Below are 17,185 nucleotides of genomic sequence, written 5' to 3'. Positions count from 1 at the left end.
CTACCAGAGCAACAAAGGTATCAGGATTCATTACTCTGCCAAAAAATCAGTCTTAAAGTGGGAAACTGTGATCTCTCACTTTAAAAGGTGTCTATACATGGTTTGTGGTTTTTCTGTTTTTTGGGTTTTTTTGTGTGTGTGTGTGTGTGTGTGTGTGTGTGTATTTGTTTTTTCCCTACCAGGGCAAACAGACAGAAAAACAGACTGGGTTGTAGATTTTAAAAGCCTGAATCAACAGCATCATCTAGTGGTGAACTGAATACAACTGACAAAATCTAGTATCTATATAAACAACACTGCTATTCTTTTGCTGAAACTCTGAAAACCTACTCTGGCCATATAAACACCTAGTGGACATTCCAAATAGCAGAGCTTATTTCATAATTAATCCTGACCTATTATTTTATACAAACATTTTTTCTTCTTTTTAAACTTTCACTCCTTATTAACACCTTGACATCCAGATATAAATTTAGTGAAGCAACTGTTACATTCATAATCTTTAAATGACACAACTCTGAATGTGAATATTAAATTACCACTACGTTCTAAACTGCTGTTCTCCACTTTGTGCGATGTGTATTGTCAAGCTGAATGACACCGAACAGCTCTAACTTCTCCCAACAGATGTCTGTTGTTTAATTTTTAGGCGAGGGGAATATGTCTTTTGAACTTGGAGGCCTGAGAAATTCTGTTTCTGCCTCACATCACTTTTGTGCCTCACTCTAATGCTGTAGGTGAGACAGCTAGGGAGCACACAGCAGAGACAACAGAAAGAGACAGCCCTGTGAATCCCAGGCAGTTTTATCTCCCTCGGAATAGAAAATTGAAACAGAATAATGAAGTCTTCTGGGAGCTGTAGTTCATTCTTCTCTTCTGGGATTAGGTTTCCAGAACTACTGACAATCTGTGGAACTGCAGCATTAACTCTTTCAACTCCCAGCACACTACATGATGTTATGATGTGGAATATCAATTACAAAAATCATAAAACCATGACAGTGCTCCATGGTCTTCAAACTGGTATGGGACCTGGCATCACTGTGATGCAAGAGGAAGGCTGTCTTCCTCTTTGGCCTGACTCTAAGTTCAAGCCTTCAGCTTAGTCAGCATTGCAATGTAGCATTCAGAGTTGATTTGTTCAAGTTTGTTCAAGTTCCAGGAAATTCAGAAGGATCATCTCTTTCCTATCCCAAAACACAGTGCACATCACTTTACCAGCTGAGGGCTGCATCTTGGAACTTGTTGTTTGATGGGGAATTCTTATGTTGCCACTCCATGAACTGTTTTGACTCTGACTCACTGTGTCACAGTGGTGACACCATGTCTCATCACCAGTAGTGATGTGATCCAGGAAACTGTCACCAACAGCCTCATATTGTTCAGTAGGTCCTGACAAACATTCATGTGGTGCTTTTTCTCTTCCTAGCGTTCATGGAACCCATCTGGAAGAAACTTTCTGGTATTCCAACATTGCCACCATTGTTTCCAACACACTGAAGTTGATATTCAGCTGCATACACAATTCCCTGGTTGTGATCCACTGATTCACGTTGTTGAGCTAATTGAGACTCTCTTCATTTTGTGGTGTGAGATCTGTGTGTGGTTATCTGGAACATGTCTTGTCTTTCATGTCACAGTTGCCACTGCTGCACCACCCACTGCCTTGCTGTGCTCACATCCACTGTTTGATCTTCATAAATGCTCAGCAAGCATCAATAAATGTCAATAGGTGCCATTTTTTTCTGCACGGAGGAATTCAGTGACACGCCTTTTCTTCATAAGCACTTCCATGCCAGACATCTTTTTGTTAGACTACCTCTATGCTGCCATCCATCTCACAGTGACAAAATCTAACAGAATAGTGGCAGGAAGGTTCAACCTCTACTGCCATACCACCTCCATCTGCCTCTAACATTGTGGGCCAACATAATAAAATGGGAGGCATTATTTTCAGAGTAGACCCTGTATATATATTTTTAAGAAACATAATTTCTCCCAGAGCAGGCAAGTTAAAAGGCTGAATTTTTTTCTCAGACCACAACTGCACTTTACAGCAAGTTGTGGTGGAGTTCTCCTCGCAGATGATACTGACCAAAACTAATAAGCCTTAAATGGTGTAATACAGCATTCTAAGGATCCAGCAATTCACATCAGTAGGAATGCAGCAATGGAAAAAACACTACTCAGGCAGACTGAGTTTTTTCCAAATCTTCACTTGCTCATCTGCAGCCTTTTGAATATCACCAAACAAGTCTCCACATTACTCTCTGATCAAGAATGCACACTGATTCCATCCCTCGGAATTACACAGCAAAATCTTGTTCAGATTTCTACAGTAGAATATGTTAACACAATTAAGAAAAGAAATCCAGTGACAATGATCCAGTGCTGCAGTGGCACAAGCTGCCCAGGGAGGTGGTGGAGTTACCATCCCTGGAGGTATTCCAGAACTGTGTGGATGTGGCACTGAGGAATGTGGTCAGTGGGCATGGTGGGGATGGGCTGGTGATTGGACTAGGTATCTTAGTGGTCTTTTCCAACCTTAATGATTTTGTCATTATCATGTACCTAATTGGACTGGCTGGCAGAAGCGTTCCCTATCACAGAACACCTTCCCACTGTTGCTATCCCTGTGGCAGAGCCCCAGTTCCCCATCTCACCTCCAGAGCTCTCTTGTAGTCACCCAGATGGAAGGCAGAGTACCCGATCCAGAGCTCAGCATCCTCCTGCTGCTCACCCGCGTGTCGCTGAAACTTCGGAGGGAAGAGCGAATGTGAGACCGCCGTCAGCAGTCACGCACAGTTTATAAACACCAGTAAAGCAACACCATGCCCATTAATACCGCGGGCAGTCTGACGGCTGTGGATGCCGTTGGGTGAAGCCGCTCTCGGTTCCCAGGGAAGCAGCAGGCCCCGGCCCGCTCCCGTTACCTCCAGCAAGGCGATGGCGCCGGTGAAGTCCCTCCCGGCCAGCAGCTCCTCCAGCTGGGGCACCTTCTTCCCTTTCCTCCTCCGTCTGTCTCCCTGCGGCGGGGTGCTTCCCACAGCCGGCTTGGCCCGGGAGAGCATCTGGGCAGAGAGCAGAGTGGAGCCGGCTCAGAGCGGGGCCCCGGAGCGGGGCCGCTCCACCCGGAGCGGGAGGGAGCGGGAGGGAGCGGGAAAGGAGCGCCTGCTCGACCCGCGGCCCGCGCCCCCCGCCCGGCCCCTCTCACCATCCTGCCGCCGGGCCCGCGCTCCCCGCGCCGCCGATGGCGCCGTTGCCGCGGTAACCGTGGGACGGCGGAAGAAGGCGCGGAGCCCAGCGATGCGGCCAATAGGCGCCGCGCGGAGACGGGCGCCGTCCCCCGGAAGGGCTGAGCCTTGGCTCCGCTGAGCACCCGTGGGCTCCAATCATCGCACGCGAGAGGAGGCGCTTTTGGAGTGTCTCTTGGTTGTCCAGCTCTTGGTTGTTCCCGCGGCCCGACTGACGAGGTGCAGGGCACGGCCAGAGAAGTGCGCTGGTCTTCTGGTTCCCATATTGGTTTCTCACCAAAGCGCTTTGATTCCTACCTTTTCCCCACCGCTGGTCCTTCTCCACGACATCCCATAATGCATGAGTGTCCAACCTTTTGGCTCACCTGGGCCACTATGAGTGAAGAGTTGCTTTGGGCCACATGTGTGAATGGCATGCAGCTGTTTCCTTGCTGCTGAGCAATAGGTGCGCACCCACACGCAGCCCACGGGTTGGGCATGCCTGCCATAACAACTCTTGTGCAATCCCCACACGTTCTTCCATGACATCCCATGATGAGTTTCATATGCTTGTAGTCCGTAGGTGCTCCAGAGAACTTCTCCCATGGATCTGGATGGGCTCTCTTGATGACTCTCTTAGGGCAGCCTGGGAGGAGCTAAGTTAAGGTGGTGGGTTATTGGGGTTGTTCACTGGTTCGTCTGTGCTGCTTCGGTTTCGTGCTAATGAACCTTTCATCACATAACCTTACACCAGCCTTTCCCCAATGGTGGTGCGAGAGGCTGATGTCTGCTTCTCTGTGATGCTTGTATGAGGGCTGATCCAAAAGTGACGCTTCCTATTTTATTATGTTGACCCACAACATCAGAGGCAAATGATCATGGTATGGCAGTAGAGGCTGAACCTTCCCACCACAATTCCATTGCATTTTGTTGCCGTGCGATGAAAGACAGTAGAGGTGCAATCTGACAAAATGGTGTCTGATGTGGAAGCATGTATGAAGCAAAGGTGTGTTACTGAATTCCCCCACACAGAAAAAATGGCACTTACTGATATTTATCAATGAATGTTGAACATTTATGGAGACCAAACAGTGCAAGTGAGCATAGCAAGGCAGAGAGTGGTGCATTTCATCAGCAATATGAAAGACAAGCCAAGTTTGGATGGACATGCAGATTTTTATGACCACAGCATAGAGGCTCTTGTTCATCTCTGGTGAAAGTGCATCACTAATGGTGCATTTACACAATGCATGCAGCATGGGCAACAAACAGGAGGAGCTAGAAGCTATGGTGTGACCAGAGTACTGTGGCTTAGTCCTCATTACTGAAAAGATTCTCATGACTGGAGTGCTACAATGGATGGCTCTTTAGGAGATATAGGTAAGGAGGGAAAGGTGGTGGGATGACTCTCTATGTGTTTTGATGTTGTAGATCTCAATGCTGGGAATGATAATATTGAGTACTTATGGGTGAGGATCAGAGGGAAGGCCAACAAGGCCGGCATCCTGGTGGAAGTCTGTTACAGACCTCCCAACCAGGATGAAGAGACAGATGAAGCATCCTATAAGCAGCTGTCCAAAGAAGGACTTCAAAGCCGGTGAAGAATCTGGATCACATGTCTTAAAAGGAGCGGCTGAGGGAACTGGGATTGTGCAGTCTGGAGAAGAGGAGGCTCAGGGAAGACCTTATCACTCCCTACAGTGAAGGAGGTTGTTACAAGGTGGGGTTGGCCTATTATCCCAGGTAACTAGCAATAGGCAAGAGATATTGATTTAAAGTTGCACCGGGGAGGTTCAGGTTGGATAATTGGAAAAATTTGTTGTCAGAAAGAGTGATGATGCATTTCCCAGGGAGCTGGTGGAATCACTATCCCTGGAGGTGTTTCAGAACTATGTGGATGTGGTTTAGTGGGTATGGTGGGGATAGGTTGATGGTTGAACTGGATGATGGGCTCTTATCCAACCTTAAGAATTTATGATTCTCTGGCAGTGACTATGTTGACAAATAGTGTTGTAGCTGAGAATTTGCTCTATCAAATAGTGTCATTGTGCTCTTTATATCTGTTGTAGCTTCCGTGCAAATAAATAGAAGGCCTTATTTTCAAAGCAACCTATGTAGATAGGAAAGGATGAAGGAATCAGAAAAAGATACTTTTCTGTTGCTAAAATTCTCCCACCTGATCACTTTCACCAGTCAGGGAGACACTGAGCAACACTGGTGTCCCAAGGTGGGACACCAGCATAGATGGAGCTTTGGACTCACCCAGAAGGTCTTTTCATGTCCTCCAATCAGTAATCACTCTTTGCTGGATTGCTGCTTGTAGTGTACTGCTGTTAGGATGCTGCATAGTCAGCAGATGATACTGCGTATGTGTTTATAGTTTCCTGGTAAACATAGCCACTCCATCTATATTACTCTAAACACAAACATGAAGAGTATAATATTAAATGTTAGATAAGCATGTTGTGTACATTTTAACAGCATACAATAGCCCATCCCTCTGGCAAATCTGGGTAATTTTCAAGTACAGTTGTGACCTTGTTTCTTGTAGCAACTCTGACATTGCAGTTTGCTGCAAAGAGAACAAATCCCTTCTACTTAGAGAAGAACTCCACACAATAGAATTTCCAAAGCATTAATTTTTATGCTGTCTTAATTGCACCACTAGCAATTCCAGTAAGGAGAAGCAATACATTACTCTAATGTTGACAACTACCCTGAAAACACCTGTCCATGGGAGATTTAATGAAGCACCTGTGCTCTTGGCATTTCTGTTTCCTTGAGAATAAAAAATATTTTGCATTTTCTCAGATAGAGAGAGGGCTTTTGTTGCCATTTGTTTGTTTTGTTACAAATAAATAGGCCTGTTTGTAACATTTTTCAGCAATAAAGAATAAACTGCTCAGTTCCTCAGAGGATGCAACCCATGTTCACATTCTCCTGGTCACATCAAGCCAGCTTGGCCCTGGAACAACACAGAGTGTTGCAGGTGTCCCTGAGAGGTTACACTGCAACCAGGAACCTTGGGAGCACAACAGAACTGTGACAATGTGCCTTGTTTATGAATGTGCTTTCATACAATTGTCTATAAAGAAAGGGAAGTAATCTACACTCCAATAGAGGATTTATCTCCAAGCAATTAATTTCAAGTTAGTCAATCAAAGTGATAAGGAGTGTGTGCCGGCGATTTGGCCTCCTTTACCAGCTCCTCCCTCCCTCCCTTCCTCCCTTCCTCCCTTCCTTCCTCTCTTTCTCTCTTTCTCTCTCTTTCTTTCAGTAAGCCATTACGTTTGTTAGGAGAAAATTCATTTCCTATAAATAGATACAAAAGTATTTGTCTCTTCAGCGTTTGGATTTTGTCTTTTTTTAATGTTGTTCAGTTTTTATATATAACCTAATACAATACACGTATCTGTTCTCTTATCAGTTGTGTAGGAGTTTCTGTCATGGAACAGAAAATAATTGTTCTGCAGGCCAGAAAGCTTAGCATGTGTAAGAGCCTCCTTATCAAAACCCTATGAAATCACAAAAACCATATAGATTGACAGCAGTACTGTAAGATTCCTTCTTCCTCTTGGATCTGAAACAATGCTTCAGAAGTGCTTCATTCCTAACTAAAAGAAAATAATAACTTTTGTGAATACCTCACTGCACCTTTCAATACTGCCATGGAATATTCTGACTCTGCACAGACAGCTAGGAGAAATTAAGATTTAAGGTTTTAAGGGCTTTTTAGCATACAGATGCCTAAGAAAACTGATTAAAGAAACAGAAGAAGTGGAAATGTCACTGCAGGAGGAATTTTATGTGAAATGCAAAATCAGATCGGAGACCTTCTAACCTTAATTGTGCTTTAGTTAAGGCAGTTCTTAGCCTATACACATACCTTGTTTACTTTTGTTGCCTCAAAAAAAAAAAAAAAAAAAAAAAGTGTATTCCACATTGGTGAGCTCCAGCTGAACTTCAACTTACCTGCAACTTTAGAAGGTAAACTTTTTTTTCTAATTGAACATAATGGTCTGTTTATCAGTTAGAAAAGTGGAGACATTTATACATACAGTAGAATGTAGGTTACATTTAATAGCACAGATCATTCTTAGCTGCTTCAGCATGACTCAGACATGGTTTTTCTGGAGTGTTCTCGGCAGGTGAAGCTGTGACTCTGTCAGATCATTCTCTCATATGTGAGGTCTACGCAGTGCATGACTTCATATCCAGCCTTGCTGACTTACACAATGAGGTGTACACGGAAGATGATAGCCAAATCGCTGCTGATTTTCCAGTCTAATCATAACCAGCTGTCAATCAGAGTAACAGACTTTGATATCAGAAGGATTCCTGGTTTGAACTGCACATTTCTACAGGTAGGCTATGGGTTGAACACATAAAAATCGAATTATCCCCTAACTTCTCAAGATGCTATCTGTACATAACATGTGAGCAACAGAAATAGGGAGTGAAATGCTAGAATTTGGCATTGTGACATTTGGTGTGGGCTCTCTGCATATAGGAGCGGTCTAAAACCTGTTCAAAGCAGTCTAAGTCTCTATATAAATTTAGTAAACTGTGGAGGAGGACTGATGTAATTTAGTCCTGTATTCTCACCAGCACCAAACTGACCTACGTCTTTCTAGAAAGTCTGGTGTAGATATTACTGTGAAGGTGCAGATCAAAGTGAGTAGAGAGTTTATGATCTTTTCCTCATAGGAAATGCCAAAATGACACTTTATAATTTCAAAGCTAAGTTGAGAAGTTCAGCTACTCTATTAACAACGCCGGAAAACTGCTGCAATTATTACCATCACCATTCTATTAGCTAGGGACATTATCTTGGAGACTGTGAGCTGCAGGATGATTAATGACCATGTTTATTCCCACATAGAGAGGGAATTGGCCTATACTGACAGCAGCAAAAGGGAAGTCATACATCTGTGACTAAACACCAAGATAAGCATGAGAGACTGTAATGGCTTTAAATAAAAGAAATTCAGAGAGTAGAAAGTGTGGTTTAAGGAAAGAAGAGGAAGGAGGGAAGGAAAGCTAAAATGGGCTGAAAGGAAATACAAGAAATGGGAAAAAGTCATCATATAAGGTAAGCAAGAGGCTGTAATGTGATCTTTTCTCTAGCAACAATCACATGTTTCAGTTTCCACAATGTCTGGATAAAATCATGATTTTTCAATAATGATGTGTCACAATGTTCTGCCTCTTGTACCACTGCATCTGACAGCCTCACAGGAGAAGTGATTTGCAGAAGTGAAAGAAATGAAATATTCCCCTGCTGAAACTACAAAGGCAAATCCTTGATATGAGTAAATGGGAAATGATTCCCATAAAGCAAAGATCTTGAAGAATATTTGCTTCTTTTTTTTAATGGAGTCAGCTACATCTGAGCCTTAATCTGCTCTGTGTAGACTGCCAATGATGAGAGAAGGTGAAAACATCTAAGCTGATAGCAAAGACCGGTCTGCAGAGAGGTGACATATCATGTATGCATTTAATACTCTTGTCAAGTCACTATTGACCACTTCAAGGCAGCAAACAATAGTTTTGTAAAACAAAGACCCTGAACGATTAAGCAAAAATGTCTAATTTCTACACTGGTGTCTGACGATGATTGTATGGCTTTGTGGGAGCTGCACCTTCAGAAACTTCCAGAAACTTCCAGCACATCATTAAGATTCAGTCAAGTTAGTAAATGTAACTTCAAGCTGCTCTTGTATTGGATTTCAGCATCAGCAGTTTTGGAAGTTTATGTGGTATGGGAGGCAAGACAATCAGCAAATTTTGCAAATCCAAACTGCCCCCACAAGACAGTCTCAGAGCTGAAAATGCAATGCATGCTTTGCTGCACCCACATAAACTTACCTGAGTCAGAATGCCATATCATTGCGATTACTATGGACTGGAGAATGCAGTTGTATTGGTCCAGGACTTGGGCTGAAATATCTGTACAATATTCCACTGCCAAATGGATTTGTAAGCATGCACTTACATTGAAGATCTCATAACTGCATCCCATCACACACTGTAGACCTGGTTAACATTTAAAAGAAGAAAAGGACTTGAGGAGACTGAAGTACATGTCCAAGACACAAATTATTACATGAGCCTCTTACTTTGTCAGGTAAAACAGGACAGATGTGTGCACTTTACAGATAGCTCCCATTTGTCTATTGACCGAGCTGTATTCTGCTGAGTCTGAAACAGTGTCTGACTCTTATAATAAACTATGTCCTGTCTGTCTGGAAACAAAATTCTGCATTGAGGGTCAGCTCTGTGGTTCCATTTGGCTGCCTACCTCAGTACAGTGAATATTAGGATATTAGAAAATTGTTTGATTCTGTTGAACTGTAGATTTTAAACTGTAGATTTAACTGTAGATTCTGTCCTCCATCTCATTGCTGCATTTTTGAGGCTTCAGCTAGCACGGTAAAATGGTCCCAGGCAGAAGCCTTGATGCCAAGAGCTGCCTTTAGCTGCATTGATGTTCTTGTACTTGCCTTCCTCACCAAGCTATCATCTCTGTGTTGCTCATCACCCTCCATTATGCTAAGGTTAGCTGATGAAACCTTATATCCTATATCAAAGACACTGTAATCCATAATCACCACCCTGACTACAGGATAGGAGCCTGAAGCCTCTCTGAAACAGTTTTGTTAAACTTAATACTTACTACTATATATTTTTTTAACTTCACATGAAACAACCAATTCACCTTATTAACTTACTGCCCCTACAGCTGCAGTAAATACTGAATAGCTTTCCAAGTGCCATCTACCAATGTTTTTTTTACAGGCTCAGGTCTACTGTCAAGTCAAAGTCAAGTTGAACTTTTCACAAGGAGCACCATTCTTTTATGGGTAGTGGGAAATTCCCTCAGCCTGTCTTTATCTGACAGGGTTTGGTCTCTGAATGAGTCAGCAGAGATCCTTTGTTTTCTGCTTTCAAATAAAAGCATGCTTTCTTTGTGTTTAATGTGTTTGATGTCTTATATTAGCTGATATCACAGAACATTTTCCTCTGCCTGATACCAAAACTGAATACCAAAATTTAGAGGTTGTCCACTTGAGTTAACACTAGTTATAGCTGTATCTCTGCACAAGGTCTGATTTTTCTTCTCCCTTGCTATTGATTGGAATAATTCAGATTTGAAGCTACAAAAGTCTGATTCACTTGGGCCTTGTACTCACCATACAGACATGGTCAGTCCTGTAGAGAAAGAGTATAAAACCAGAAGTTGAGAGGGAAGACTTCTTACTATTTGTTTAAGTAGCAGACAAGTCACGTGGCTGAATAATATTCATTTCAAACTGTATGAATTGGGAAAGGGTTAAAAGGAAGAACCTTTCTTCAGTGGAGCTACATGTTTATGATCCGTCACACATTTAGCTTCATATTCTGGTATGCAGTGACACAGAGCAATGGGAAAATGGGGCCACCACCCAAAGTCCTGTAATGCTAGTTACAACTGTTGTTATTCTTGTCTGTAGATTTCCCCTAACTAGTTTGTTAATTTCTGACAAGAACAACAGTGCTTTGCAGCTGGAGTGTAATTCCACTCTAATCTATAGCAACAGCTATGAACTCCAAGGACAGAATGATAAGCTTGTGATAAACCATGGAAATGGCAATATGATAAGGACTTCTACTTTATCAAGATTTGTTGTAGATCAGGATCATGCTGATCTACCAGGATAACGCAACATGTGACCCACATATTTGCTGTATATCAGGAGGTAGCTTCAGTCCCAAAGAGTAATATTTCTGTTTTTTTTTTTTAAGATGTTCTTTGTAGATAACAAGAAAAAAAAAAAATCATTCCAATAAGTCAATACAGCTGCTCTACAGCTATGTTTCTCATCATTTACATGACTTTCTTTGAAATCTGGGTAGTAGAAAAATTGACAATTGTTGGGAAGATAGAAAAAAAATGTCCTGGGTATTCTCTGTAACATTCAAAATTAAAGACGATATCCTTCTGCTAGACAGACTAGACTTGTAGCATGCTGATACTAAATAAACATAGATGGTACTGTTTTGTTTTCTTTTTTTTGTCTCTGATCACTTCTTTTTCCTACTTGAACCTTTAGCAAAATTGAAAACAAACAACATTTTTTTTTTTATTAATTTTCTCCAACACGATCTTGTAAATCTTTTTAAAGTGAGGCTAAAAGCTGCTAAAGCTGCAGACAATCAAAATAATTTAGACGGGCAATAGTGGTCAGCAAATGATCATAACTATCATAATTAAGTGACTCTAAGATTATAAATAATTGCAGGAAAGTTTAAAAACATCAATTTTAAAGGAGGCTGTCAAGATATTTTATTCTGCGAAAGAACGCAATTTACCACAATACATGTTTCTTCACAAAATTGTTGAAAAATGCTATGTTGGTTGTCTTTGGGGTGAGAAAAAAATAGGAAGATGAGTTGACAATCTGTTTATTTTTGGTCATGCTAGGACTATTGGTGCCAGCTTCTGTACTAATAGTTAGACTGTCTGGTGGCAGCTGATACTTTCATGTAGCTTTCTGCTTGAGTTTTCTGAGATTTCCATTCCATATCTTTTATTTTCTCCTCTCTGAGTCATCAAGTGGAAATAATGATTCATAATTAAGCAAAAATTAAATTAGCCTACGTGCCAGTGAGAAGGTCCAAAAAAATACGCTTGGCAAAGGTATCAGAGTTACACGTTCCGAATAAAATTGCACTTTTACTGTATGAACTCATTAGAGAAAGGGACTTGAGAGTACCCTGGCTGACCTACCATTGCCATTTTTCAGTACTCTTGTACTCTATACAGAATAGACGCTATTTAAATAATGGAAAGTCTATCACATCAACCACTGAAAAAGGACTAGAAAGATCTTACAAAGATCAAGGGAGCTCAAGGAAGAACTTTGTGGATATTTTTGCTCTTCTGGTTTCTATTCCTCTGAGTATCTTTGAGCATTCAAGAAGATTGAGAATAGATTTCAGTCAGGAAGTCGGTGCTGATTATCTGTTTCAAATGCAGCCTGTTAAAATCTAGTTGTTTATTATCCAATGAAACAGAGGTCAGAACAAACAAAGCACCACAGATTCAGGAACCAATCACTAAGTTCCGTGATACAGTTCTTTGTAATGTTAATTTGAGCTGGTATTTCTAATCTAACACCCACACATCTCTTATGTTTTGTAATTATGCAATATGTGCATGGGTACAATTGTTGCTGGTGAGAGGCTGAATAGTGTTTATTTATTCAAATAAATACAGGACCTTGCTATTGAATGTTAATTGTTCTTGTGCTTCTGAAGACAGAGTGTGTGATAAGCTTCAGGGTGATTCAAGAGGAGACCTCCATCACCTGTTAATGCTGGGATTACAAAGATGAGGTGCTCAAACTGATGTACATACAACTGATTTATTGTATAGGTACTCGCACAAAGTAAACATATCTAGTGCCAGAGTGCTTTTCACCTTTCTGACAAGATAATAACAATACTGATGCCTAGATGCCACAGAATAATGGAATAATTCATCAGGGAAGTCAGATGCAGTTACTTAGTACTTTATTCCTTACAAACTGGTTAAGATAGAATAAATAGTTCTAGAAGATGTGCTTTAATGAAGTTTTTAGTATACACTTTCTGGATTAACCTGGGGGTTTTCGGGAGAGATTATCTTCCCCTCTTATTCCCTAGGATTAAAGATCCCTCAGGCACAGACAACAACTAACACCAAAGTACAGAAGATTTTGCTTTTATTTGTAGCAGGCCCATCAAACTTTGTGCTTTACATATAAGACTCGGTTGTCTGTTTCCTGTCCACCCTCATGATCTACAGTATCAGAAACTCTCACATTTACAGCACAGTGCCACACCTTTTCTTTGTCTTTTTTTACCCCATGGAACAGATGCTATCAATCAGTCTGCCAAGTACTTTGGGATCATGTAACAGGGGAAAGTGTGGTGTTCAACTGTGTGCTGAGGAGCACGTGGCTCACCCCAGCTGCACTCTCCTGCAGCACTCCCTTGTGCTCCATGCCACCTGAAAATGAAGGCATCCTCACATGGTGGAACTTGACACTGAGAGATTACGCGCACACACTGGGCAATTAAGAAACTGAGAAGTTAACAGTTCATTTAACTTCTGACTGGGACCTATGGCACTGTGAAGGCAAGGAGCAAGAGAAGGTGTAAAAAGCGATGCTGTTCTAAGGTTATAGCTGATTTTACCTTTTGTTTTTAAAGAACATTTTAAGGCTGCTATGAAAACTGAACAAATACATGACGAGACAGGTAGGGAAACCTCACTGCTATTACATACTTATTTCTACTTGCATTAATTACATGAGTTAACTGTTTCTCTCAGAGAGATGAAGAGTATAAAAATGCAGTGATCTTGTTCTGCTGAAGTTAAAGACAAAACTTCTATTGACTTATGTGGGTTAAGCTTCTGGTACTTTGTAAATACCTATAAAATGGGCCAGTGGTAAGCAGATGGTCTCAACGTGAAGAGCTATATTCTATTCTCCATATGTGGCTCTGTTCACGTACGGTCCAGATCTTCACGTGAATAATGATTTAGAATTACTCTACTAGAAATGCTAGATTAGAAGCTGCTGTGTTCAAGGTCTACTCTTAAATGATGTTTTGTGGTTTTCCCTGTTGTTAGGTGTAGGAAACATTAATGCAACAGTAATTTGCTATTAAAAAAATGATTGTGTAGAAAGTCAATGCAAATACATTTTAAGTGTACTCATCATCTTTTAAAACAGGCTTGGAAAGAAACCATGAAGTTGCAGCTCTGTTGTTTTGTGTCAAAAGCAATGGCAATTGATTTTTTTCCTTTTTTTTTTTCTTTTTTTTTTTTTCTTCTTGTTTTAAAATTATCAGGAAGGTAGTAAAAGTAGACAAGTAAACTGATATATTATCTGACAGCCTCAGATGTCAGAAAAGCAGAAACTGCTGTAGGTGTGAACAAAGAGCCCAAATCTGCACCAATCACACTCAGTACTTTATTTAAATTTGCCTGTTGATTCCTTTTATCTTGGACTTCTCTTCCGTGCACAGCCCCATCCATAAGACTTGTAGTATTTATTTTTTTTTGCCTTCCCTTCATTCTATGTACCTTTCTCAGTATGAATGCTTAGGAAATCCTAAGAGACCTACTCATGAAAATTGCCCCAGTGTTCTTTAGAGGGTGCCTCTTAGTGATGCCATTCACAATATGGATTTTGATCCCACAGGTCTCAGATGGGCCTGTGCTGCCTGGGAGCAGACCTTGGGCTCTAGTGTGCAATGCTCTGTAAGTACTAATGGACAAGCTTTGTGCTAAGTCTACTCTATGAATGGAAATGAAGGCTTCAGTCTGGAGGACTGTGAAGCAGACATTTCTGCCAACAATAAAAGTGCTCTGATGGTAAAAGCTGTAGGAATGAAATTGATAGCCTATCACAGGAGAAAATAAATCCTTGATTTATGAGCCCAGCCAGCAAAGATGGTATAGCAACATAACTAGAGATGCCGGGCAATGCAAACATGAAGTAATCAACTGTTTTCCTTTAGGTTTTAATGCACCTTTTATTTTATTTCCATTTTAAAGAGTCTTTTTTACAGTCCATTTGTTCCCTCCCCTTAGTTCTCTCAGCTCATTACCGTGATGAAATGTTAGTGCCCTTATCAGGCAAAGTTTCAGGTAATGCTTCAGTTTTACTGCTTCAGCCTTTCCATGAGCAAACATTCACATCAACCTTTAGCCTCTCTGCTTTCCTGAGTTTTGCTGTTGTTAGTTTTTCACAAACCAAAGTGCCACCTAGGACACCGGAGGGATGGGCAGAAGTGAAGGAAGGAAAGGGGACGGGGAAGTGCCTGAGAAGGATTGTACAGTCTGTCCTTGAATCTACAGTGCAGAAATCCTTTTTGTGCTTGCCAGAAATAAAGTCTGTGTAAGGTATCTGGAAGAAGAGAAAGGCTTGACGAGGAAAAGAAAAGAGAGAACACACACAATGGATCTAAATTGAACAATAATGAAGCAACGGATGTTGGGTCTGGCCCTTTGGCTTTTATTCCTCTTTCTGCAGCTGGTGCAGCAAGTTGGTTCAAGTAGGTGTAGCGACAACAATTACATGATCAATGTGATGCTCATGCCTGACTCGGACTTCCCATCAACTTCTGAAAATTTGACATCAGCTGTGGAGGAAGCCTTGTCAACAGTACAAAATGAATTAGAGACAGAAGGTAAGGCAATGGGTTTTGGTGATCCCTCCACCACAGTGGTTTCTTCTCATTTTTTGCCATATCTTTCTACTCATCTGGCCTTCATCAAACTGCTTCTCAGACAGGCTTGTTGGTTCTCTGTTCACTTTATATAGATCTTACAGAAATAATGGTCTGTCTCTGTGAGAAAAGAAGTGCTCTGAAGATAGAAAGAGATAGTTTTGCTTTTATAGTAACTGGGCAGAATCTTTCTGCATGCTTTTTAGTTGGTATTGAGAACGTGGAAATTGCTAAACTGGATCAGTGATCCATCTAGTGAAGAAACTGAGATGCCCTTGTTTGAAAACTTAGAACTTATTCATCCGATTTCACAATTGATTATGATGGGAAAAGTGAGACCCTCTCTTCTGCTGGCCAGATTAGCTTCTACTCTCTGAGAATAATTTCATAATAATAATTTCATCTGTTGATCACATTATGTCTAAAAATGTGAAGAGTCCACCGCTCTCATCGTCATTATCTAGAGTACCTTGGGACAAAGGTTCCAAAGAAACGATTCACATTCTGCCCCCTAGTTGAAGGAGTTTTTGTTGAATTTTGTTGAAAAGCAGTGTCTCAAACAAAGACAAACACCAAAAATGCTTTGTACTGAGAGCACTTGCACCCAGCAATCAACACCAGAGCAAATTCTTCATCTCATCCTGAATAGTGGGATCCAGGTAGGTGAGTTTCCTGGTGGAAAAGGATAGCAGACATCTTTGCACAAGACAACTCACATGTGTTGGAAGAAGAGGGATATGGTGTATTAGTGATTATCTCCAGCTCTTGAGGCTGTTCACTTTTACGTTGCGTTGCAGGAATAAAGGTTACAGTCAATGCCACCTTCCACCACTTCAGATCATCTCTCTATGTCTCACAAGGCTGTCGCACCAGCACCTGTGAAGGTGTAGAGCTCATCAAGCAAATTTTTGTGAGTATTTGGTTTCTCTAGGTTAATTTCCTAAAAAGAAAAGACTTTCTTTCGTGTATGTTTGTGCACGTGCATGTAAGTACGCATGCATCTGTCGTTCTATGTCTGTCTTTCTATATTAATTTTTGAGCCTATTGTTCAATTCCAAACTAACTTGAGAGATAGGTGAAATTATCAAAGACATTCCCGTGGGTTTTGTGAAGACAAGCAGTCAAACACAGAGACCTTACTAATGAGGCTGTCATTTGTTAGTAGTGCCAGCTGAAGCAGCCACCTGCTTCAAGCTACTTTTTGCATCTTCAGATTATCCCTTCTGTCATACCTGCACAGATCTTTGTGGGGCCACATAATCAAAGTAATCAAATAATAATAAAAACAAATAAACAGCAACAACAAAATCCAACAAACTACAACAACAAACTACCCAAATACTCCAACAGCCCAAGTGGAACAGAGAATGTCCATTTCCTGCTGGTTCAGTTCCCTGATCCATCGGCTTACAGAAATACATGTGCCAGCACAAAGGAGGGAGCAGTGTGAGCTGGGAACGGGCAGGCAGAGGGCCTGGCACTGATAACAAAGCATAACATGTGACTGTGCCCAGGGGGCAAAGATGAACTGCATGCTTGTTTCTCACTGGAAATGAGATATGTTGTATGGGAGAAAATGTGTGAATCTCCAAATGTTGGAAAAAGTTTCAGTTAGAACTGGTGCCTTGCAAGAGGTTCAAGAAGCTGCGTTGCAGTGGACTTTCTCATGTCTAATCACTGTCACCTCA

The 17,185-nt window shown here is 41.4% G+C and overlaps 2 protein-coding genes across 5 annotated transcripts in view; one reads left to right on the top strand and one right to left on the bottom strand.

The window, feature by feature from the left end:
• TTC26 (tetratricopeptide repeat domain 26) overlaps nucleotides 1–3,331 on the bottom strand; it is a 43,884-nt gene extending 40,553 nt beyond the window's left edge. The window contains exons 1-3 of one of the 2 annotated variants that reach the window (XM_048945047.1): nucleotides 3,215–3,331; nucleotides 2,934–3,071; nucleotides 2,664–2,756 (exon numbers count right to left, since the gene is read on the bottom strand). In XM_048945047.1, coding sequence (XP_048801004.1) covers nucleotides 2,664–2,756; nucleotides 2,934–3,071; nucleotides 3,215–3,217 — 234 coding nt within the window. In that variant the 5' untranslated portion in view covers nucleotides 3,218–3,331. The other variant, XM_048945055.1, reaches the window with a different exon arrangement.
• Nucleotides 3,332–8,053: 4,722 nt separating this feature from the next.
• The window catches only part of GUCY2C (guanylate cyclase 2C), a 50,047-nt gene continuing 40,915 nt past the window's right edge, over nucleotides 8,054–17,185 (top strand). Inside the window, exons 1-3 of one of the 3 annotated variants that reach the window (XM_048945024.1) lie at nucleotides 8,054–8,325; nucleotides 15,154–15,458; nucleotides 16,295–16,407. In XM_048945024.1, the coding sequence (XP_048800981.1) occupies nucleotides 15,248–15,458; nucleotides 16,295–16,407 (324 nt within the window). In that variant the 5' untranslated portion in view covers nucleotides 8,054–8,325; nucleotides 15,154–15,247. Of the gene's footprint in view, nucleotides 8,326–14,464; nucleotides 14,527–14,920; nucleotides 15,459–16,294; nucleotides 16,408–17,185 lie in introns of those variants that run through there. The other 2 variants (XM_048945015.1, XM_048945007.1) reach the window with 2 other exon arrangements.

This window comes from Lagopus muta, chromosome 1, assembly GCF_023343835.1.
Source record: "Lagopus muta isolate bLagMut1 chromosome 1, bLagMut1 primary, whole genome shotgun sequence".
In the NCBI taxonomy this organism is placed as follows: domain Eukaryota; kingdom Metazoa; phylum Chordata; class Aves; order Galliformes; family Phasianidae; genus Lagopus; species Lagopus muta.
Note: the sequence above shows the minus strand (reverse complement) of the source record. Positions and strands in the feature narration are given on the sequence as shown.